We start from the raw sequence: 24,376 nt of genomic DNA on the forward strand, positions 1-24,376 counted from the left end.
ACGTGCATTTCTGACAAAGCTGTTGGCAGATTCACCAGCTTGTGCATTAATAGCGCAGCTGGCATTTCATTAATTCATTCATTCCAAAACTACTCATTTTTTCTTACCCTTCTTAACGTATGCAAACGTCTTTTTGACTTTAGAGAAACAAGAATCTGTTTGTCATTACATACTAGAGCTTAAATTTACATAAAAGACAACCAAAAAGTTTCTGAAAATTCAATGGCTAATACAGTTTTCAAGATATATACAAGATGATCTATGTATAACTCTGTACAGACCCAAATATGGTAATTAAGAACCCTTTTCTCTGTACAAGATCATGAGGTCATCTCCTTAATAACCAAGGCTCTAGCCCTGTTAATGGTTACGAGTGACAAATATATATGCTCTTCAAGCTCCTGCACTTGCTTCCTGAACCCTACATCACTCTTCTTAATCTCCTTTACTACTTGCAAAGAAAATGTATCGTCTCTCCTCTCCAAAAAGAACTCTATCATTGATTTCTTGTGTTCAACCTCGTCATGAAGTCTAGCCACAAGTCTACTCACTGTGTCCAAACTCCTGTTCAAAATATACGTTCCCTTTGCTGCTACATCAATCTGCTCCCTCACTTTGCTGAGAATCCCACTTCTTAAGAATCCAAAGCTCGACATCTTGATCTTCTTTGGGCGCTTCATGGGGAAGCTGATGAAAAGTGCAGGCCCGGCCAGGAGCAGTGCGGCAAGAATGTGCAATGCCAGAACAATGGTTGCAACTGCTATCAAGCCACCGGCTGCGGTTATGCATATCCCAAATGCCTTCTTGAAACACTTTATCAGCTTGAGTTTTCTTGCCACCTTTTTTCTCATTGTCTTCAGGTGGTGCAGCACGGATGAGTACTTGTCGTTTATCTGCTTAAAATCATGCTTTTCAGGATTGGAAAACGGGTTGTTTAGGATGCTGAACGCCTTTAGCTCTGAAATAATCAGTTTGAGTTGCTCGGGAGGGTAATTATCATCAAAGGTATCAAGTGCACTTTGGATGAACTGGTAGTTAGATTGGACAGAGTTGATGCTTTTGAGGAGGTGGCTGCAGATGTTTGAAGCCTCAGCACTGATGTCAAAGTACATGAGCATAAGGCCTTTTAGTTCAGGTATCTTTGAAAGAATTGCAGAATCAAGAACAGCCATTATCGTTTGATCTTGACCTGGTTCGAGAAGAACTTCGGAGAATTCATGGTGGCATTCATATGATGGAAAGTATGGTTGGTTTACCACAAATTGAGCTTTAGTGAAGAATTCACCATAGGATTTGGTTCTTAATGCACTAAGGTACTCCTCGTCGACATTTAAGTTCTTGTGGGCATCTCTCTGTTCCTTGCCATCTGATGAAAGTACCCAAAATGTCAAGAAATGTAAAATTATCTAAAAAATAAAGATATATAGATAACTAATGTAACCCGACTACACATGACGACATAGCATCTTAAATTATTTGATAAAGCAACAGTACTAGTTTAGGATGTTAATCTATATATGTATTCAATTACCAAATTAGTAAGAAAAATGATTATTCCTCGTCTTTTTAATCATCACTGTAAAGTAATGATCATAGTCAAAATGATGAAAAATAACAATTTTCAAGTACCAAACACATAGACTTTGGGAGGGCATATATATATGGACATGTGGGGCCAAGCACGTACGAGATTAATTATCAGACATAGAAAAAGAAAGACTAATTATTAGCAAGAACGAAAGAGGCCAGAATGATTGAAAACAGGGAAGAGTTACTTGAAATGCAAACACATGCAAATTGAACATGAATTCAACCAAAAAACATGTTAATCTGGTGCATGATCGATCATGATTAGTAGCCAGAAGAAATGAAAGGACATATAAAAACATACCTTTCTTGATCTTTGAAGCTGCTCTAGACTTTGCCCACATCCTGATCATGATCAAGACAATATTCTAAGAACCAACTTATAATTGCAGTATGTACGTTCTTGGGCTGAGATCGAGAAGGGACAGCACCTAAATAGCTTTAAATATTCTGAACTGAGTACTAAGTTTTTTTATATCAAACTTGGATTCCTTATAAAACCACCTTAGAATACATGAGAATCATTGATCATTTCATGAGGTGGTAATAGCTATTCAACTTCCTTGGCAATCGGTTGCAATTGGCATGTTTTTTCCCTTCTTTTATGAAGCCCTCTAAAAAGAGGGATGGTTCTTTACGTTATTTTTGTGGGTAATATATTAGTGCAATGCTACATACAGTCTTGGAATTGCAAACGTCATGTAATCGTTTTGAAAAAGAGTGGGGTTCACAATTAAAAAGTTAGTATTTTTTTTATATGGATCCCATATTAATTCATTTTTTTCAAAACGACTGCACGTCGTTTGCACAATCACGACTATAAATATCATTTCTCTATATACTAATCTCATCAGGAGAGATCTAGACAAATCATGATCAGAAGATATAAGATTATCAGAATTTACTTCACCATGCAATCAATTATAATTTGTTTGAAAACTTTAAGGCTGAATTTGCTGAAGAGCCTCCTCTTTTTGGGACCTTTATTGCATTTGGTAGTTATATACCTTGTCCTTACTGAGTAGTATAACTTAGAAGCTTCCTGCATGCACATTAACCGTACGTAAACCAAGATCAGGTTCTATATATATCCATTTGAGCACCGCTAGGCTAATTTGAAAATTTTATTTTTTTATTTTATTTTTTTAATATATTTAAATATTTTTTAAAAATAAAAAAAATATACTAATATGCTAAAAATTATTTCTTTAATTATTAAATAAAAAATAATAAGCGTTATACTTAAATGGATAAGCTAGCTTTATTCTATCTATTTTTTCCCTCCAAGCAAGCAAGCTTTACGTTAATTAGTTAATAGTAATAGACAAAAGTAACTATAAATAAATTTTTTATTAAATAAATAAAGAGCATGAATATTTATATTTACAAAAAAAATAATTATTTATTAAAAATTATTTGGGATGAGAATTATGATTTATAATCAAAATTGGATTAAGCCACGACCGTTTATAGAAGTACCATAGTTTTGTTTTTTCTTTTTGTTTTTATTTTTTTAATGAAAATTGATGGTGACGGCCCCCGCGCATGATCATCAAGCTGTCATCGTAGTACTTTCGAGTCAAACAGGTTCACGTACGTCACAAACTCATGATAGCTAGCTATAGGGCTGTTCATATGGGCCGGATAAATCCGGCCCAGTCCGGAATCCGGGAAAACCGGATTCCGGTTACGGGTTCCGGCCCGGAATAAATCTGGGCCGGTATCCACATCTTTAAATCCGGGTCTATCCGGCCCGGATACGGTTTTGAAACCTGGGTACCGGATTTAAAACCGGTACCCGGGTTTAATATAAAAGCAACCCTTAACGCGTGATGCCCTAGCACCCCCCAGGCCGCACGGCGATGCCCTATCTTCTCTGCTCTCTCGATCTCTGCGATGCGGCGATGCCCTATGGAGCCCGATTCACCTTCTCTCATATGCTCTCTCTCTCTCTCTCTCTCTCTCTCTCTCTCTCTCTCTCTGCTATGCCCTAACCCCTACCGAAATCTCTCTCATCTGCTCTATCTCCCTCTCTGCTATCGGGTTTGGGTATGTTTTCTTTCTTCTCTCTTTGTTGATTTTTGGTTTGTTTCGATGAAAATTTTTTGAAGGTTTGAGGAGTATTTTTATGGGTTAGATCTGTTTAGTTGAACAAACGAAAAATAAACATTTTTCTAAGCACTAGAAGATTGGGTTTGTTGCTATGTAGATGTTTAGATCTGTTTAGTTGCAAAATGCTAGAGCCGTGGGTATCGTTTTTGGCTTTCTGCTGCCCTGCTCAAAGATAGCATACTCCACAACAAACCCGAGTAGTGGGGTGGTGTCTAAGCTTTGCTGCTTCTAGATTAGCTAAGCCTAAACCAGGTCTGACTCTGAGGAAGGAGGCCATAGATCACCACCTTTATCAATCACATATTGCATATATTTTCCTGTAAAAAACCAGAACTAGTTTGAAGTACCAAAAGTCTTGTACTTTCAGGGCAATTTTGCTTTTTCCATTAGAGATAAACTGGTAAGCTGAATATAGATGAATAGTTATCTTCTTTTAAGTCCACGCATCATCATTTTGAACTATACACTGCTCTTTGGATCTGTGGTTATATTTTTGTTTAATTGTCTACTCGTTATTTTTTTGTTGAAGTTCTTCTCTCTTATTCTCTTATTGTTGTGGAAAATGAAGTTTTGGTTCTCTGTGTTGAAGAAAAATGGAACTTAGGATGCTAATCAGTTCTTGATTTCTGTTTTGGAATTGAAATTAATGAGCACTAAACAATTTTGTGTATAAATACTTTTTACTTTCATTAATCTGTTGCTCAAAATTGTGCCCATGTTTTGTCTACTAACTTGCGTTTAATTCTACGTTAGTTTAGGGTGGTGCAAAGAAGGTAATCATTTATGCCCCTAGTAAGGATGCTCCCATGTTCGTTGTGGGTGTCAATGAGAAGGATTACAAGCCAGAACTTGACATTGTCTCCAATGTTAGCTGCACCACCAACTGTCTTGCTCCAGTGGCAAAGGTAGTTTTTGTACTTGGTTGTTGTTGTACCATTATGAAAAAGGAAATTAACCATCGACAAACGAGATAAATAAAACATGAAGATATTTTGATTCTGAAATATATCTCATGACAGGTAATCAACGATAGATTCGGTATTGTTGAGGGCCTCATGACCACTGTCCACTCCATTACTGGTAATCAACGATAGAAACTCTCTGTTTTATTGTTTTGATGAGAATGTTTGAGTAGTTACAAACTGGGAAGACTAAAATGCCATTTTCATTCTATTTTATATTTTGCAGGATCACTTTGAGGCCAATCTCTTTGAAGTTGCTATTTGTTGTGGAAATTAAATCACTGATTTTGTAATTCATATATTGTAATTTAGTATTTCGTAATGTATTGTATAAATAACAAATAATATAATATGTAGTGGATTGTATTGTAATGCATGCATATTTGCATAGATGAATATTGGAATTTTTTTTGGTTTGACATGCATTTTTATTGGGAGGCAAATTAAGTGGAATTTTTATGTAGGAGTGATATTTTTCAATCTCTAAAGTGCACAATCAAATTTATTTATTTTTTATAAAAAAAAATCTGAGTTATATGTGAAAATATTGGATACATTTAGGCTTTTGTATGGAGTTATTAAAAAAAAAAAAAACCGGGTTTAATCCGGAACCCGGAATCCGGGTTTTGAAAAATCCGGATTCATCCGGGTTCCGGCCCGTTTATGACCCGGACTAACCCGGTCCGGGTTCTGGCCCGGATTTGAAATCCGGGTTCCGGTTTGGGTTGACCCGGATTCCCAGGTCGGAACCCGGATGAACAGGCCTAGCTAGCTAGTGCCATTTTTATTGAGAGAGAGTACTTGTCATCTTTTGACATGATCATGATCTGCATGGATCATATTGGGATGTCATGCAGGCGTGTTCAACCGGATATCGGATCAGGAATACGGATAACTTGATCTGGAATTTAGATTTAAAATTCAAATTAGGTTATAGACCAGGTTAGTCTGGGTTGTGATCCGAATTGAAACTTAGATGAATCAAAATTTTTACAATTTGAAAATCTAAGTTCCGAAATCAACCCGATTTTCTTTTTTTTAAATAACATAAACGCATATTATTTTTTCAAGAAAATGATAATGTAGAAAACTTGAATTTCAACTTGAAAGGGATATATATATTTTTTAATCTAAAAGCCAATATTCTACCACAATTTTTTCAACAAAAAATATTGAAAAGCATAATTTTTTTAATATATAAAGTCAAAATATAATTAAATTTTGTTAAAGTCATGTTGAACATTGTACATAATAATAAAATATATCAAAATGGGAAACTAAATTTTATGTAAAAAAATAACTAAAGTTAGAAACATCGAATTATCATGCATTAAAAAAAAATCAATATTCATCATGTAAAATGCATGCAACACATAATGCAATTCCTTACATATTACATTATTTGGTATTTATACATTATATTACAAAATATAAAATTACAATATATGAAAATTACATATCTAATGGTAGGACTATATTCGTGTGACCCCTCTAGTTCCTACCATTTGTATTGTTCATATCGTCTGACCTCCTCTCTTAAGTTATCAGGGTGCATACGTTGAAACATCCACTGTTCTGCATCAGTCTTTCTCACTCTCATTTCTTCTACTCTCACTGTTGTGGATTGCAGATATTTCTATATGCAGCACAAGAAAAGTTGATCATATAGCAGCTTATTCCATTCTAAAACTATTGTGGGTTCTGCAGAAAATTTTCAATTGAGTGAGTGGATGGAATTGTGAAGAACAAACCCAATTCAAGTTTCTGTTGGCAATATGTCAGTTAGTAGGTTAAAATAGAACTGCAGACTTGTTGAGAATAAACATACCTAAGAGGTATTAATTGGATACCAAAGAAGTATAATGCATGTTTGACATGTGATGAATAAAATGTGGTATGATTTTCTATAAGCCTATCAGTTAGAAGGTCTAGATGAGGTGCATGTGCACAAAATTCAAAATATTTGAATATAATCATCTCAAGATGCTACGACAGTAGCTTGCTAAGAGAATCCCGAGGACCAAAGAACAACTTGCATATTACCAATAAGTAACGAGAACAAGACCAATCCAGATATGGCTATGAAAACAGCAAAGGCTATCTCTCAAACATATGTGCTTGTTGACAGGTTTTGCCCAAGAGAATTGAGGAAACAAAAAAGGTAAGGTACAAGTTAAAAATGCCTTCAGCTCTAAAGCATTAGCTGAAGCCTGACAATGTGGTCAATCTTGCTATCTATAACTAACTGTGAATTTAGTTTAAGGATTATATATTACTAACCTCAGATTACGCAGACCCCACCAAAAGTAGTAGGAGGATTTCTTTAGAAAAGCTCTTGATTCCACCACTCCAGACCTCAGAACATCAGTAAAAATTTCAAAACTAACCTCCCTCTCTTTCCAAAACTATTATATAAGATCCATCTACATTCTGGGCACAAAGAATGAGAAGCAAGCACATAACATCTATCTAAACAAACACTGAATGTCACCAATATCTCTCGTGGGTAGGTATAATCTGCTCCAGAAATACCCAATCCACACCAAGAAATAAAAATAACCACAAAGACAGACACAACACTGCAAGTAAAAGAAACAAAAATCTATGCTCTACTATCTAAAGCTATACACATGCTACAGACACAAGGGTGCATTCTCTATACACCTCTACAAAGCAAACAAACAAGCCCATGTATCCATATTCCATAAAACATATATATATACTCCTCAAAGATTCTATAAACCCAGATCTAACACATAAAACTATTCCTCAAAGATTCTATAAATCCATATCTAACCCACAAATATATTCCTCATAGATTCCTTCATTTAAACATTGTCATCAAAACAGACCCAAATCAATAAATTAAAAAAATATCCTTAAATTAAAAAAATCAGGCATTTACCTCTATCAACCAAACCCCCCAAAATTTTCTCAACAGGAGGATCTGCAACATCTAATTTATAAACTCGAACAACACAATATTGGAATTTAGAGACAAAATGTCCTCATTATAAGAAAAATGTGGCCAAGGAATCGAGTAAATTAGAAGGAAAAAGAAAAACAAGTGACTTATTGTACGGTAACCAAATAAGAACTGACGATTAACACTAGGGCTCCATTTCGCTACAAACAAGTAGAGATATAAGAAAGAAACTCAAAACTCAAATGCATTTTTCCACAAAATGCGAATCCGAGAAAATGAAAACCCTCCACCCAGTTTAGTATAAAACAAAAATATTTGTTAAAACTTCCACTTTCTCGCTCCGTTTTCTCAGGAACCAAACATAGAGAGAGAGAGAGAGAGAGAGAGAGAGAGAGAGAGAGAGAGAGAGAGAGAGAGGTCACTCACTTTCTGTCAGGTTGAGGCTTAGAAAGGAAAAAGTTGGTTTAATTCGAGGAAATCCACAACCTCCAATACTCACTGATTGCAATTGTTTTGATACTTTTCTCATTAACTTGAAATACTTAAATACAACTGGAAATAACAACTGTCCCAATTACACGGACTCAACCCATAAAAATAGCATAACCACGACACTGATATTCAGTTAACAACCCAACCGGAAGACCTATTCTTAAGCCAAAATACTTGGCTATGAATCAACGGATTAAGAACAAGTCTTAACCTGATGCCCACATACAATTATTGGACTCAAATAATTAAACTAACAACTCAACTGGACCTGACTCTAATAGATTAAATAATAAGCAACCAACAAATTAAATAATAAACAACCAACAACTGGGCCCCATGTGCACATGACATTGCCCCCCCCCCCCCCCAATTAAATGACCTTGTCCACAAGGTTTGGAAATTCGTTGACTAAGGTAGAATATTCCACCCAAGATGATTCATCTTTACCGAGCCCCTTCCATTTCACCAGTACTTCGGTCACCGCATGATTTTTTTTCTTCTTCAACCTCCTGTGTAATATTTCTTCTGGTTCTGGTCGGATAATTCCATCCTTGTCTGTCGGTGGAAGAGTAACAACCAGCTGGTGCCTTTCTCCCAACTTCTCCTTTAAGCAAGATACGTGAAACACCGGATGTATTTTTGCCTCAGGAGGGAGCTCAAGCCGATAAGCAACAGTGTCGATTTTTTCCAGCACACGATATGGACCATAAAATCTTGGAGATAATTTTAAATTCCTTCTTTGCACCACCGATTGCTGCTTGTACGGTTGTAATCGAAGGTAAACCCAATCTCCAATATTGAAGCTTCTCTCAGTCCTCTTAATATCTGCGAATTTTTTCATTCTGTCTTGTGCCAACTGCAGATTTGCACAAAGGATGCGGATGATTTCGTCTCTAGACTTCAAGGTATTTTCTACTTCTTGGAGTTGTGTGGTTCCTGGCGTATAAGGAATTAATTTTGGGGGTCGGTAGCCATAGACAGATTCAAAAGGGGATAATTTGGTAGAGGCATGAATGTTGGTGTTGTACCACCACTCCGCCAACGGAAGCCATTTAACCCATCCTTTTGGCTTGTCTCTTGAGAAACACCTAAGATATTGCTCAACCATTTTGTTGACACTTTCTGTCTGGCCATCCGTTTGAGGATGATAAGCCGATGAAAATTTCAAAGTGGCTCCCTGCAACTTAAAGAGCTCCTTCCAAAATGTACTCGTAAAAGTAGGATCTCTATCGGTAACAATAGAATTAGGCAGTCCATGTAATTTAAAAATATTGATTAGGAACACCTGAGCAATCTTTGAGGCAGTGTACGGATGAGAAATAAGAATAAAGTGAGCATAATTAGACAGCCGATCCACTACCACCATAATAACACTGTAGCTTTCAGACTTCGGTAATCCTTCAATAAAATCAAGAGAAATATCAGTCCATACCTTAGTAGGAATTGGCAATGGTTGCAGCAATCCAGTCGGGTGGATATTCTCAGACTTGTTTTGCTGACATATATCACATTCCTTGATAAATCTTCTGACCTCCTTCCTCATTCCTTTCCAATAAAACTCAGACTTAGCTCTATGGAGAGTCTTGTGAAATCCTGAGTGTCCTCCTTGTGGGCTACTGTGCAGCAAATGAAGAATTTGTTCTCTCAACTCCTTTGAGGCTGGAATGTACAATCTTCCTTTGTGAAATAATAATCCATCCCTTTGTGTATAATTTTGGGATGCAAGACTTCCTTGTTCTAGCTTTTTAATAATCTGCTGCAGTTTGGGATCTGTAGCATAACTAGTTCTGAGTTGTTCCAGCCAAGTGTTAGCTGGTGCAGTAATAGCATATAGCTTCCATTTTTCGGGACAAGGCATCAGCAATCTTGTAACAGCCCGTTAGAAATTCAGTTGTGGAATTTCTATTGATTTTAGAAATCTCGTGAAGACTTTATAAGTTTTCACAAATCCATTAATCATATAAGTTTTAGTCTAACTACATAGTTAGTGTTATTACTCATTATGGTATTAGAAGTGTGTTTTTGATTATTGGAGATAGTTAGAATTGTCAAAATGTATTATTGTTTGTGACATTAGACTCGGATGGTCATATAAGGTTTTATGACGTAATAACACTTTTTCATATTTTCGGACGAAACATCTGTTCAAAACTGTAGATATTATTGGATAAAAATATCTTGAACTAAATTTTATGGATATTTTGGACAAAAATATCTTGAGTTAATTTTTGTAGATATTATTATCAAAGTTCAACCCTTTAATCAAGGCATGCACATGTAAAAGATGACAATCAATCATCTTTCAAAATTTTCAAATTTAATTTTCAAAAATATTCATACACATGTGGAAAATGTATTTTAATGTTTTATGATAAAATATTAATTTTGAGCCTTAATCCTAATTTCAAATTTTTAAGAGATTTATAACATTATTCTATCACTTTAATATGAACTTGTTCCATTCTTGCTCATACTTGATTCCTTGATGTGCTTGACTCCATTGTGTAGATAACTTGAGGTTGAGACTCCTTTATTCTTTGAATTCATTTGTTATCATCAAAATTCATGTGTAGATATATAATTACACAAAACTTGAAACCTTGGGTTCAACAATCTCCCCCTTTTTTATGATGACAAATACTTAATAGAATCTGAAACTTGTATTAATACTTAAGCTCCCCCTAAAAATGTGCGTTAGTTTTTCAAGCAAAAGTATAAATATAATTCCAAACATATATTAAAATTTTAGCAATTCAAACAATATTAATATTCTATTTTAACACTTCTCCCCCTTTTGGCATCATTAAAAAGGATCCGTAACAAGTAAATGTACTGAAGAAAACGGTACGTTAGTAGAAACTGTAGATAGTTGAAAAAAAATTAGATCCGTCCATGACTCGACAAGTGTGGCTGGAAATTTGAAAAAAATTGCCTGATGTTGTTGACAAACGAGATTGAAGGTTCTGAGTTTCTAAAAAATGTCATTTTCACTGATCGGGAAAAAAAAATCACATTGCTCTTTGATTTGGATGATAGCTCGTCTGGTTCTTTATGCTATCTCTATAAAATCAGTCTTAAAGTTCATCCAATTTGCATCAAGTTTTCTTCTCATCTCTATAACTCATTTGCATTCTTTCAACATTTTCATTTTAAGCCTTCTATTCTATTTTCAATGGCTCATTCTTCTAACATTTTTCTAAATCCATCCATGAGGCATTCTGCATCTCAACCTCCTGTTCTTTCTGCAGCTACCATTGATGCCATGTTGCAACAAAAAAATAATAATCTGACTAATAAGTCAGATTTTGATGCTATTTATGACTTGGTGAGTCTTGAGACTCGCTACTCTTCCTCTATTGTTACTTTTTCCAAGCGGCTACAAGCCAAAAATCATGAAGTTGAAAAATTCAAAGAACAAATTATTGTACTTCAACGAATTGTTCAAGAGTCTCACATAGGGGAATGAATCATTCGGCAGAAGAATAAACAGTTGAAATCTTTATTAGATTTTTCATTTCGTTTGCCGGTTCTCATGGATAAGAATGACATGATATTGTATGAAGAGAATGAGCGTATCAAACATGAGATTAAGAATCTCAATTTTATGTAAAAGTATTTAAAAAATCTATCTCTATTTTTATTGACTCTAATCTATCTTTTAAGAGATATTCATAGCATGCATCATACCTATTTCTCTTCTGATCATACATAATCTATCTTCTGGTAAAGGTTTTGTGAAAATATCTGCTAACTAATCGTGTGTTTGTGAACTCTAGTATTATATCGTCTTTCTGCACATGATCTCGAAGAAAATGATATCTTATTTCAATATGCTTAGTTCTAGAATGTTGTATTAGGTTCTTTGAAAGATTTATAACACTTGTATTATCACATTTGATTGGAATGTGATTATATATGAGTTTAAAATCTTCAAGTTGTTACTTCATGTAGAGAACTTGAGCACAACTACCCGCAACAATATATTCTGTCTCAGCAGTAGATAGTGCAACATAATTTTATTTTTTACTAAACCAGGAAACTAGTGCATGACCTAAGAAATGGCATGCTCCACTAGTGCTTTTTCGATCTATTTTACAGCCAGCATAATCTGCATCTGTGTAGCTGATTAGATCGAAATATGTGTGCTTAGGGTACCATAACCTGAGGTTAATTATACCACTAAAATATCTAAGAATGCGCTTAACTGCAATTAAATGTGATTCGTTTGGAGATGAGTAAAAGCGTGTACATAAGCACACACTAAACATAATATCTGGTCTACTGGCTGTTAAATATAATAAGCTACCAATCATACTTCGATATATCTTCGAGTCAACTGGCTTATCGGATTCATTTTTATCAAGTTTAGTTGATGGTCTCATTGGTGTTCCAATTTCCTTAGCATTTTCCATCCCAAACTTCTTCAGTAATTCCTTAATATATTTTGATTGGTTGATGAATGTCCCACTTTTTGCTTGCTTAATTTGCAATCCGAGAAAGAATGTAAGTTCTCCCATCATGTTCATCTCAAATTCTTCCTGCATAGTCTTAGCAAAAACTTGACACATATTTTCATTAGTAGCACCGAATATTATATCATCAACATAAATATGAATCAAAAGAATATCATCATTTTCATATTTAATGAAAAGAGTTGTGTCGATTTTTCCTCTTGAAAAACCTTTTTCAATCAAGAAACCACTGAGTCTCTCGTACCAAGCTCTAGGAGCTTGTTTAAGTCCATATAGTGTTTTTGTGAATTTGAAAACATGATTTAGGGAAATATGATTTTTAAAACCTGGAGGTTGCTCAACATATACCTCTTCATTTATAAAACCATTTAAGAAAGCACTTTTAACATCCATTTGAAAAAGTTTGAAATCTTTATAACAAGCATATGTCTTGTGACTGGTGCATATGTCTCATCATAATCGATTCCTTCTTCTTGATTAAAACCTTGGGCTACAAGTCGAGCCTTATTTCTAGTAATGACTCCGGACTCATATTTCTTATTTCTAAAAACTCATTTTGTTCCAATAATAGTATGATTTTTGAGTTTAGGAACAAGTGTCCAAACATCATTTCTTTCAAATTGATTCAACTCTTCTTGCATAGCTAAAATCCAAAATTCATCAAAAAGTGTGTCATCAATATTTTTGGGTTCAATTTGAGATAGAAAAGTAGTATGATTGCAAATATTTCTAAGAGATGATCGAGTACTTATACCTTGTGAAGGTTCTCTCAAAATTTGTTCCACTAAATGATCTTTCACAAATTTTTACTGTTTGGTTGCATCTTGTATTAAATTTTGATGATCTTTCCTGATGGCTCCATGTTGAACTTCCTCTATTGTTTTCTATTTGTTGAGATTGAGACTTTCCGTGTTATTTATACCTCCTGTTTCTTCATCAATAGATTTATTGAAGAATGGAGAATTAGATTCATCAAATACTACATGCATAGATTCTTGTACAGTCAAAATCTTTTTATTAAATACTCTATAAGCTTTACTATTAGTAGAATACCCGATAAAGATACCTTCATCAGATTTTGCATCAAACTTGCCTAAATTATCCTTGTCGTTCAAAATAAAACATTTGCATCCAAATACATGAAAGTAACCAATGTTGGGCTTTTTCTCATTCCAAAGCTCATAGGTGGTTTTATCTAATTTAGACCTTAACATAATTCTATTTATAACATAACATGCAGTACTTACCGCTTCGGCCCAAAAATAACTAGGCAAGTTATTCTCATTGAGCATTGTTCTTGCCATCTCTTGAAGAGATCTATTTTTCCTTTCTACTACCCCATTTTGTTGAGGAGTTCGAGGAGCAGAAAAATTATGCACAAAACCGTTTTCATTACAAAATGTTTCAATATTTTTATTAACAAACTCTTTTTCTCTATCACTTCGGATACTTGAAATAGTATAGCCATTTTCATTTTGAATTCTCTTGCATAACTTGGTAAATGCATTATGTGCCTCATTTTTATGAGTAAGAAAGATGACCCAAGTATATCTAGAGAAATCATCAACAATAACAAATGCATAATATTTTCCTCATAGATTTGCAACTCTATTTGGTCCAAAAAGATCCATGTGTATCAGTTGCAATGGTCTAGTAATAGAAATATATTTCTTGGTTTTAAAAGAAGTTTTTGTTTGTTTACCAAATTGGCATGCATCACAAATTTTGTCTTTAAGAAAATATGTTTTTGGTAAACCTCTCACAAGATCGTTTTTTGAAAATTTGGAAATAAGTTCCATGTTGGCATGACCTAGTCTTCTATGCCATAACCAACTAGTTTCATTTTGAGCTGAAAAACAAATTGCATCTTGTGAAATAATTTCATCAAAATCGATTGTATAAACATTGTTACTTCTAAAAGCAATAAAACAAATATTACAATCATGATCATTCAAAATAATGCATTTATCCACTTTAAAAGTAACTGTAAATCCTTTATCACATAATTAACTTATACTCAAAAGATTATGTTTTAGACCTTCAACAAGTAAAACATCTTCAATTATGAGAGAAGATTCATTACCAATTTTACCTATTCTCACGATCTTCCCTTTCAAGTTATCTCCAAATGTCACGTGTCCTTCTTCTTTAGATCTAAAATCAAAGAACTTAGTCTTGTCTCCCGTCATGTGTCTTGAACATCCACTATCTAAAAATCATTTGTTTTTGCTTCTGGATGACTTCCAAGTTATCCCAGATGACTAACACAAGAGGGGGGGTGAATTGAGTTGTATTTAAAAAAAAATAACAATTATAAATCAAATATACAATATAAAATATAAACAAAATACGAAACAGTAATAAATATAAAGAGTAAGGGTAAGAGAGAAGCAAACTCAGTATGTTAACGAGGTTCAGCTCCACTGCCTATGTCCTCGCCTCAAGCTACCCCTTGAGGATCCCCAAATTTACTATTCAACCTCCTTCAGGTGGAGATAGAAATCTATTACACATTTGAACAACATCGCTACAAAGGATCCGTGTAGAACACTCTCTACACTTGCAATCACCTTACACGTGGTGATTTAACTAGTCCATGTGTAGAACACTTTCTACACGCATAAGGGTTATACACACCCTTTTACTGATACAAGAGCTGATAGTGGGTAGGGTATCAGAAAACACTCCTCAATGAGTGAAATAAGAACAATAAAGCGTAAACTATATCTCTTAAAATGAACAAGGATTAAGACTCAATGCTTAGGAAGAGAGAATGAAAGTTTTGAATGAATGTTGTATGCTCTTGGTGTTGTGAATGTGAAACTCTCAAATGATCTATTTATAGGCATATGGGACTTCATATTCAAATTAAAAAAGATTCACATGTCAAAGACAACATCATTCACTTTTTTAAAAAATTCAAATAAAAGGTTCTTCTTTTTCAATTGTCAAAGACAACATCATTCATTTTTCAAAAATTTCAAACCTAATCTTTTACTTTTTGCATATGACAAAAGGAGCACATTTTAATTACTTTTAAACAAATTTCAAACCTAATCTTTTACTTTTTGCATATGACAAAAGAATCACACTTTACTTTTCAAATATTTCAAATAAAATCATCTACTTTTTGCATAAGTCAAAAAAAGTATCAATTACTTTTGAAAATATTCAAATAAAACATACACATGTGAAAGATGACAATTAATCATCTTTAATATTTTCAAAGTTCAACCCTTTAATCAAGGCATGCACATGTAAAAGATGACAATCAATCATCTTTCAAAATTTTCAAATTTAATTTTCAAAAATATTCATGCACATGTGGAAAATGTATTTTAATGTTTTATGATAAAATATTAATTTTGAACCTTAATCCTAATTTTGAATTTTTAAGAGATTTACAACATTACTCTATCACTTTAATGTGAACTTGTTCCCTTCTTACTCATACTTGATTCCTTGATGTGCTTGATTCCATTGTGTAGACAACTTGAGTTTGAGACTCATTTATTCTTTGAATTCATTTGTTATCATCAAAATCTATGTGTAGATATATAATTACACAAAACTTGAAACTTTGGGTTCAACACGTAACTTTTTTCAACTTTTTATAAATACATCTAAACTCATTTTAACATCCAAACACATATAAACTCATTTTAAATGGCCCCTACAAAACTCGTCCAAGTACTATCTCAACTCATTATTATTCATAAAGAATTCAACTCAGTTCAACATCTGTTTTTCAACATCCAATCGGGTTGAAACTAATTAATTAACACATTCTAAGTAACTTTCTAATGATATTTCAAATTATAGAAAAACCCAAAATAGCAGATCATCCCAAATATTCTATCCAGCCAGCCAGCATTAACAACATTTCCAAATAATTACGCAAAATTGGAAAGGAATTAACGATCGTAATTATGATCATTAATTACCAAAATTGATATGTTTTTGGTGGTCTTGAAGGTCAAATACCAAAATTCCATAATTATGTGAACATGATAATCATATATGATCGAGTAAATGCGTGGAAGAATCACCACAAATGCCTAATACTTCATGTGGTACCGAATGCCTAATTTCATGAGATTCATGATCACGAAGAACACAGGAAAGTTGGGGCCGGGGTAGATATATGTATAGCTGTTGAAGCAAAGGAAAGGTTGGTCACAGCTACGTTATCATCTTACAGTTACAACTTTTATTTTATAGTTTTCGACCGTATTTGTTTCGTATTTAACTTGTTTAACGTACCAGAATTTTCATGGAATGGCATGCATATATGATCGATTAATTAATTTAAAAACTAGATTGTAAAATAGTTTTAAAGAAATAATTATTTTTGATAACCAAATCTCATTCATTAAATCAAGTTCTTACAAGAAATTGCCTGTCAAGCCAAACTTCTTGAGAAATAAAAAAAGGATAAAAATTCCACCACATAACAATATCCTCTATTTTAAAGATATAATTACTCCCTCATCCAATGTTTATCTATATTTAGTTTTTTTACTTATAGAACTCACTGCAGATTAGGAGTAGTAATATATAATACGATCTGTTAATTCAATATAAACATTGCACAAAATTAACATATTTAAATTTGATGTTCACGTGTTTGAGTCAATACGGATTAGATTTTCAATAAGTTATGTTAGGGTTTGAAAAACTAACCCGTTAAGTTTAACAGATTTGCCACCCCTACCGCAAATATCAATATTAGAGAAAAAAATAAATAAAAAAACCATCACCGCGGTGAATATTATTTTACTCACATTTTTTAAAAATGACTTTCGTCACATTTTTATATGTGGGTTTAAATGAATTTATGAAAAAACTCGAATTTTCAGAAATTAGGTTATGTTTAATTAGTTTAAGAAAAAGTTCAAAATTTTTTTGTTCATATAATTTGTTTGTCATGATTCTTGTGATAAAAAAACACAAAACTCAAAATAATTTTTACAAATCAATATAAAAAATCAAAATAATTTTTTAGAAAACAAAAAATAAAAGAATATTTTTAATTTTTTATTATTATGTTTGACCACTGCCAAATATATTTCTGGGCCATTAAAAAAAAAACCCATTTATAATTGACACGGGAGTTTTGGGCCTTGGACCCATTCTCGCTCTTACAGTATGGAAGTTTCATCACCAATCACTGTACGACACGACACCGAAACCGATTTCCAACAAAACATCACAGGCTTGTCAGTACGCAACACCATCCCCAGCATCACTGTCACAGTCCCAATCAACGGCGTAAAACTCCACCAAAACTCACAGCAGCCGCAGCCGTCCGTGACGTTATAATTCCCCAGCTAACAATCCCCAAATAATCGCTCAACGGGTCACCGGCAATCCCCCATTCCGGTCTCTCGGTTCCCATTTTCCCAACAAATCTTTCCCTTTCCCTCTCTACCTCTTGCCGATACTAACCGAATCACAAGTCCGAAATCCCGAAACCGAAAATCAGTGACAGACTCAGAGAGAGAGCGAGCGTGAGTGTGTGTGTGAAGCCCGTTGTAGTTGGCGAAAATGGCGTCGTCGAAGGTGATGACTTCAACGAACTCTAATTCGAGGAAACCGGATCAACCTCGACGCGCTTCTTCTTCCTCAGTTACAAAAGCCCAATCACTCTCCGATCACAGCAGAATCACAAGTGCCAAAGCCAACAATCTAGGATCCTCCTCAATGACCGTCGATGGACTTCTACGTACTGTTTACGACTCCAACCCTTCCACCACCGAATCCACCCTCCTCGACGCCCAAATCACCGTGATGGAAACCCCGAACCCGGTCCCCTCAGATTCCCATCCAAACGGTTCCTCCCATGCTCCGAAAACAGTTGACGAGGTCTGGCGCGAGATTGTCTCGGGCGACAGGAAGGAGTGCAAGGTGGAGGTGCCGGATGAGATGATGACTCTGGAGGATTTTCTGGCCAAGGCCGGGGCCGTGGAGGAAGAGGATATGAAGGTCGTGCCTTCCGAGCGGCTCAGCGGAGGGGTTTTCGCGTTCGATTCAGTCACACCGAGCCCGTTCGCGGCTTTGGATAGCGTCGACGGGGCCATTGTAGGGTTCGGAAATGGGGTGGATGTGGTTGCAGGTGCAGGTGCAGGGAGAGGAAAGAGAAGCCGCGCGGTCTTGGAGCCGTTGGATAAGGCGGCCCAGCAGAGGCAGCGGCGGATGATCAAGAACCGGGAGTCCGCCGCAAGGTCCAGGGAGAGGAAACAGGTATTGTATGCCATAATAATTATTCTTTACGATTCTGTTTTCCATTGTTGGGCTTGAATTTTTGTCTCATCTAATGTATATTAGTGTAATGTGGTATGGGGGTTTTGGATTATAGGCGTATCAAGTCGAATTAGAGTCGATAGCGACGAGACTAGAGGAGGAGAATGAGCAGCTGTTGAAAGAGAAGGTATTAGGTTTTAAAAACTTTTAGAAATGTTGTATATTTTATCTATTTAAGAATGAAAGACCGTAAAACTTTCCTTTTTATTTTTCTTTCAATCTTACTAACGAGTGATGCTGTGGTTATCTTGTTGAATAGCATTTCGTGTTATGTTGAATTGTGATGCTGAGAGATGATTATGTTCTGTGCTGTATACACCATTATATTATAGTAATCCTTGATGATTGTTTTGGCCAAAACTGGGGCCTCATTTCTCTTGTTGGTGTGTTGAGGTATTAGTTACCACATCTTGCTTGGCACTAGGGTTGATGGTGTAGTTTGATATTTGCAGTTTTACAATGTAATCCCGGGGGTATATCTAACTTGAATTAACTCGACCTGTCTAACTATTGGTTTTCTCTAAAGTAGAGAAAATATTCTGGTCAGTGATTTGTCCTCGCCTATAGGCTACTAATCCATTTCAATTCGAATGTTTGTTTGCGATCTCATTGCTCAAGTATTCTAAGGGGTTGTTTGGAAAACATAAATCATCTCAAAATTTGTCATAATTTTCTTTCCAAACATTACTCTAATACAAACACTTTTTGATTTTAAATTTTTAACTTTTCAATCTAATCATTACAACTTCCCAAACTTCCAAACAAAATACAGAAAACAATTCAACTTTTTTAAATCCCAACAAAAATTATATTAAAAAATTATATTCTAACAATATTTTAACTTTATAATATTTTTTATTCAACTTTTTCTCTCTCATTTCCCAAAACCCAATAAAATCTTAACTCAAACCATTTCCCTACTATTAACAAACCATTTCACTACTATTCACAAAATTCTCATCTCATCTCATTCCCCAAGCATCCCCTAATCTTGCATCCTTGTCTGAGGCAGATGCATGTCATGATTATGTTGCTTCTTGCCTGACATTTTGTTGTGTGGAGTATGATGATTGTTCATATATATAATAATAGTACAAATATGTTTTTGGTCATGGGATCATGGGTTTGATTGTAATTTTGTCCCAAAATTATTGATTTTCTTTCTTACTGCCACCAAATGAATGATAATGCTGATGTAGCTGATTCTTTTAACATTCTTATAGTACTGACATGGTGATGGTAAGATAATCAGAATATGTGAAGCTACAATATATGCAACCTTTCTGTTTATTTTACTATTTTCTCCCACATTAGCAATTTCTCTTGGCATAGTGATGGAAAATGTAGCAATATAGATCAGGTACCAATGTTATATTTTGACTGATGATGTCTATGTAAAGATTCCGGAAGCATGATTCATACTCATCAAGAAAAAAATCACAATAGCAAGATTCATAAGGTGTCCTTCAGACAGTTCATAGAGCTTATCTTGCTTGGCTATACATATATAGGTATGAATGTTGCCCTAACTCCTAACACATTAGCAAGTTCTAAGACGACGACTGCTTGGAAAAAAATTTCTTACAAAATGTATCTCACAGCCAAATTATTGGTATCATGTTTCATGTCTACGTTTTTTACTTGACATTCCAATTCCATTGAATTAATCTAGTTCAACCTATATTCTACATACTACTTCATTATTCGGCACTGTACTGCACAAAGTCATTTACAGGTTGCTTGTATCAATAGCATGCCTCAAAAAAAGTTCAATTGGATGTGAAATATTAGTTGGCTTAGTTTTTCTTTTGTTGTTTTTGTATACACTCTTTTCTTGAAGACATGAACTTTCTCTTCCACATAGTATTGGATTTGGGTTGACCCAATAAAATAATAATGTATATTTATAAAATAATAATCTATATTTATAAGTAAAAAATAAAATATATAGTAGTAATTTATATAAGTTCTTTCTCGCTTTCCCCCCTTTATTCCGTTTGAGGTTTCTTCTAGTTTCTTAATAATGGGTTAGTAATAGCCATGATAGCAGCATCATTTAGACTAAACTTGGTCAAAATATCTGAATTTTCAAGTTGTTGATTGAAGAACTTAAGTCTGTGTATATCTTACACCTTTTCCTTTCTGGACATTTGGAAAAAAAAAAAAAAAAGAAGAGCTTTGCAGGAATAAAAAATGTGTTATGAATGTCCTATAATATGTAATTTGCTTAGGCAAAATGAGAAGCATGCTGATGGTTTTCACATAATCTCTAGAAGGATATATTTAAACATAATTATTAGACTACTCATAAAAAAAATACGTAATTACATGACTTTCCAAATGTTTAATTTTCATGTCCATATTCATTTCCATGCTGACTGCTGACCTTTGTCTTGCCTTTTATTTTTTTTTTATTTTTTGGTTATGTTTCTCAAATCTAATTTATCTCATCAAATCAGATATCAGACGTGTTTTTGAAATCTTTCTGTGTTCTTCCACATGTTTTTTAACCAATGCTAGATAATATATGCTCAGTGTGGAAACAATGAGCTTTTCAGTTAGCAACTTTTTCTTTTTCTGTCTGTGTTATTTTTACACTGCATAGATAGTGATTCAAGCTCGATATCAAGCTTGATATGGTATCATGTATTTATAACGTATAAAAGCTGTTGCTTTTTTCCAAATTCAGTCCCTTGAATTCTTATTCATTGTCATTTGGCTTTGTAGAGAAATAAGTACTTGATTTAAACTAAAAAACAGCAAAAAGGTTACAGCTAATAAATATGATAACTAGGGTTTGGTCAAGCTTTTGCTTGATTAGATGTGCTTAATTCTTCCCAGTTATTTTTTAAAAATCAGTTCCCTTGGTATAGGTGTTCATTTGTTATCTCTTGATACATACAAGTTCATGGTGACAAGATTTTCTTTTGCAGGCTGAGAGGGCTAAGGAAAGGTTTAAGCAGGTAGTGGTTTTTTCTTTTATTCTAGCATTCTTTTAGAAGTATGGGAAATGTTTGAATTTGGGTAGGAGATTTTAAGTTGATTGATTTGAGGGAAAAACATTTTTTTATGAGTGATTTGAGGGAAAAGCACTTGAAACTGGAAAATCCTTGTTTTGCACTTGTGTTTTTGTTTTCAGTTACCAATGAAAAAAAAAAAAATTGTTTTGAGTTAAATATTGTGCAGTGCATGAAAATTACGGGTTGAGAATGATTTATTACAGATTGAGAAATTTTATGGTATTGTTAGAAGTCTTCTTTTGGATTTACAGTTTTTGTCTACCATTAGATGGTTGTTAATGATGTCTCATCTCTAGTTAGTAGAATGGGAGGATTTTTTAATCAGGTTTTCTGTGGTCTTTGAGAGAGAGAGAGTTTCATATCACCTTGCTTTTGACCATGAAAAGTTCAATTTGGTCTAAATGGTAAAGAGAGTTATTGACACTATAGGCTTTACTGCTAAACTAACAGAGAACTGAGAAGTTTCTACTTAACAAAAGTTGGCAACTTAGATTTTACATCATGAATCTTTACTGGTTCATGATTTAACCTTGGAGCATGAATGTTTTGTTCGTGTGACCATTTACAATTTACATGATAGAAACTAGAAAGTATGAGGAAGTTTGGGGGACCAGATAAAGAAAATTAAGAGTCTGTTAAATTATTGGCGCATAAAAAAGGTTCTGTTAAATAACTATACAATTAACATATGTTTTCCTGCAGATCATGGAAAAAGTTATTCCAGTGGTGGAGAAGCGAAGACCACCTCGTGAGCAAAAAAAGTTATTCCAGCTCCGAAGAGTTAATTCGATGCAGTGGTAGATTTTTATATGCTCAGCGGTGTGGACAAAAAAAGAAACAACCTTCAGTGGAATAGGGAGGAAAAAGGAAACAATGTAATTGGAAATCAATAATCTTTTAGGTAAATATATGAACCCGATGGTTCATCTAAAGAGCAATCGTGGTTAGTGATTAGTAATTACAGGAGTAATAGGGATTGCAAGCAGAGTCTTGAAGGGAATTTCCTTATATAGCTGAAGACATAGGACTTCTATTGAAGAAATAGGCAGAAATTTGAAGTTGAATTATGTAGTTGGCGTGCTATATGATTTTTTTTTTTTTTCAAAAATTTATTTATTACTGTGAAACTTGATTGCCTTGTCATGGGAGATCAAGGTAGCCTGTATTATAGCTTTGAAGGTAGAGGTTCTAATAGCAGATTATTGCAGTAGACTCATGATAAACCCTGTGAGTCCATCTCTTTTAACACCTTAAGTCAAAATAACGAAGCAACTGTTATGATATGGTATTATATCAATTTTACTTTATAATCCTAAGAGTTTTATGATCAAAATATTTATAAGCCTAATTTTATTGGTAAAAACATCATACTTATAGTTTTTAACCTTTTTGGTTTAAGTTTTTTTCCTTGTATAGATTCCATTGGAATTGTTTTAAATAGTTTATTTGAACTTCAGAGCTCTTTTTACAGATCCTTTTGTCTTTTCCTTGTCTTTTATTATACCATATATCTTTCTGGTACTAGAAATCTGCCACATAGAAAGTTATGAGCTCGGACCTTTCTTGCATTCAAATGTTCTTAGGAATCTTGTCCTCTGGTCTCTATATTTTGTTCCCTCTTTTCACTTATTGCAATTCAATGAAGGAACATAAAAAAGAGAAAAAAGAAAAAAGAGGAAAGGGAATAAAGAGAAACCCCCATTTTTCCAGCTTCACTGAATTAGAGTTTCAGATCCAAGGCAATTCATGAAAGCCTTTTTATTCATCCTTCTGTAGAATTCCCTTTGTTTTTTGCTTTCAATTCACAGAGCATCATCTTCAATGGTACCATGTCACTTGCCACAACTGATGCCATCTTCAATAATGCCATCATCTTCATCAGCATATGGCATAGCCTTTTGACATTCAAGTCATATGGCTAAAGCCATCATATGCAGCACTGCGCCCAGGACAAAAGGAAAAATCCAAAACCTCGTCTGCCATTATGGAAAAAACGAACGTTGAAAGAGTATTTTAGCCAGTTCTGCATAAGCTACAACATTTCTACAAAAAGTTTTAATTGTTGGGTATGATTGTTGTATGAATTAGGGCATTCTCTTAACCTTAAGCATGGAACTATGAAAAATTCTCATTGATATTAGTTAATGGTACCATGGATTCTCTTCATCTTTATTAGGGTTCTTATTCCCCTTGTGCATTAAAGTATGAGCATCATTACATTATATAAAGACCTCTAGGATTACAAGAAAAAGGTAAAGTCTACATAGAAGAAAGTAAAATTTGGATTCCCCCATCTCCCAATAGAAAGATTATTTAATCCAAAAATAAGAGGCATAACAGGCTGTAATCACAGAACTAATCATTTTTGAATAATAATCCCCATCATCATCATCATCATCCTTAGCAGAGCCATCCAAAACTCTCCTTCCCTCGTGCTTCTGCATCATCTTTAACCATCCCTTTTTCTTGAAACCCTGAGGCATTTTTTTTCCCTCAAACAAA

General features: G+C 34.2%; 2 protein-coding genes and 1 long non-coding RNA gene across 5 annotated transcripts; 1 reads left to right on the forward strand and 2 right to left on the reverse strand.

The window, feature by feature from the left end:
* Positions 1-190: 190 nt before the first annotated feature.
* Positions 191-3,976, reverse strand: LOC122296052 (UPF0496 protein At1g20180-like). The gene is made up of 2 exons (XM_043105439.1): positions 3,893-3,976; positions 191-1,406 (listed from the first exon to the last, which is right to left on the reverse strand). The coding sequence occupies exons 1-2, from the start codon at positions 3,974-3,976 to the stop codon at positions 321-323; spliced, it is 1,170 nt and encodes a 389-aa protein (XP_042961373.1). The 3' UTR covers positions 191-320.
* A 2,046-nt stretch (positions 3,977-6,022) lies between these two features.
* LOC122295847 lies at positions 6,023-8,342 on the reverse strand. The gene is made up of 2 exons (XR_006238293.1): positions 8,014-8,342; positions 6,023-6,362 (listed from the first exon to the last, which is right to left on the reverse strand). It is a non-coding gene; the product is annotated as an uncharacterized LOC122295847 (long non-coding RNA).
* A 9,247-nt stretch (positions 8,343-17,589) lies between these two features.
* LOC122296126 (G-box-binding factor 4-like) lies at positions 17,590-23,097 on the forward strand. 3 transcript variants are annotated; one of them, XM_043105573.1, is made up of 4 exons: positions 17,604-18,794; positions 18,910-18,981; positions 21,788-21,817; positions 22,577-23,097. In XM_043105573.1, the coding sequence occupies exons 1-4, from the start codon at positions 18,099-18,101 to the stop codon at positions 22,673-22,675; spliced, it is 897 nt and encodes a 298-aa protein (XP_042961507.1). In that variant the 5' UTR covers positions 17,604-18,098; the 3' UTR covers positions 22,676-23,097. The 3 variants fall into 3 exon arrangements, with proteins under 3 accessions (XP_042961509.1, XP_042961508.1, XP_042961507.1); XM_043105575.1 differs by lacking the exon at positions 22,577-23,097 and having other exon boundaries at positions 17,590-18,794; positions 18,879-18,981; positions 21,788-21,815; XM_043105574.1 differs by lacking the exon at positions 21,788-21,817 and having other exon boundaries at positions 17,598-18,794.
* The last annotated feature ends 1,279 nt before the right edge of the window (positions 23,098-24,376 follow it).

Source organism: Carya illinoinensis, chromosome 15 (assembly GCF_018687715.1).
Source record: "Carya illinoinensis cultivar Pawnee chromosome 15, C.illinoinensisPawnee_v1, whole genome shotgun sequence".
In the NCBI taxonomy this organism is placed as follows: domain Eukaryota; kingdom Viridiplantae; phylum Streptophyta; class Magnoliopsida; order Fagales; family Juglandaceae; genus Carya; species Carya illinoinensis.

What these genes read in the sequence shown, in the direction of transcription:
- LOC122296052 (XM_043105439.1), bottom strand. Translation starts at nt 3,976, where the DNA reads ATGGCCTCCTTCCTCAGAGTCAGACCTGGTTTAGGCTTAGCTAATCTA. An exon ending in GACACCACCCCACTACTCGG is followed by an intron (nt 1,407 to 3,892) that starts GTTTGTTGTGGA and finishes TTTATTTTTTAG; the next exon opens with ATAATTTTACATTTCTTGAC.
- LOC122296126 (XM_043105573.1), top strand. Translation starts at nt 18,099, where the DNA reads ATGGCGTCGTCGAAGGTGATGACTTCAACGAACTCTAATTCGAGGAAA. An exon ending in GGTCCAGGGAGAGGAAACAG is followed by an intron (nt 18,795 to 18,909) that starts GTATTGTATGCC and finishes TTTGGATTATAG; the next exon opens with GCGTATCAAGTCGAATTAGA. An exon ending in AGCAGCTGTTGAAAGAGAAG is followed by an intron (nt 18,982 to 21,787) that starts GTATTAGGTTTT and finishes TTTCTTTTGCAG; the next exon opens with GCTGAGAGGGCTAAGGAAAG.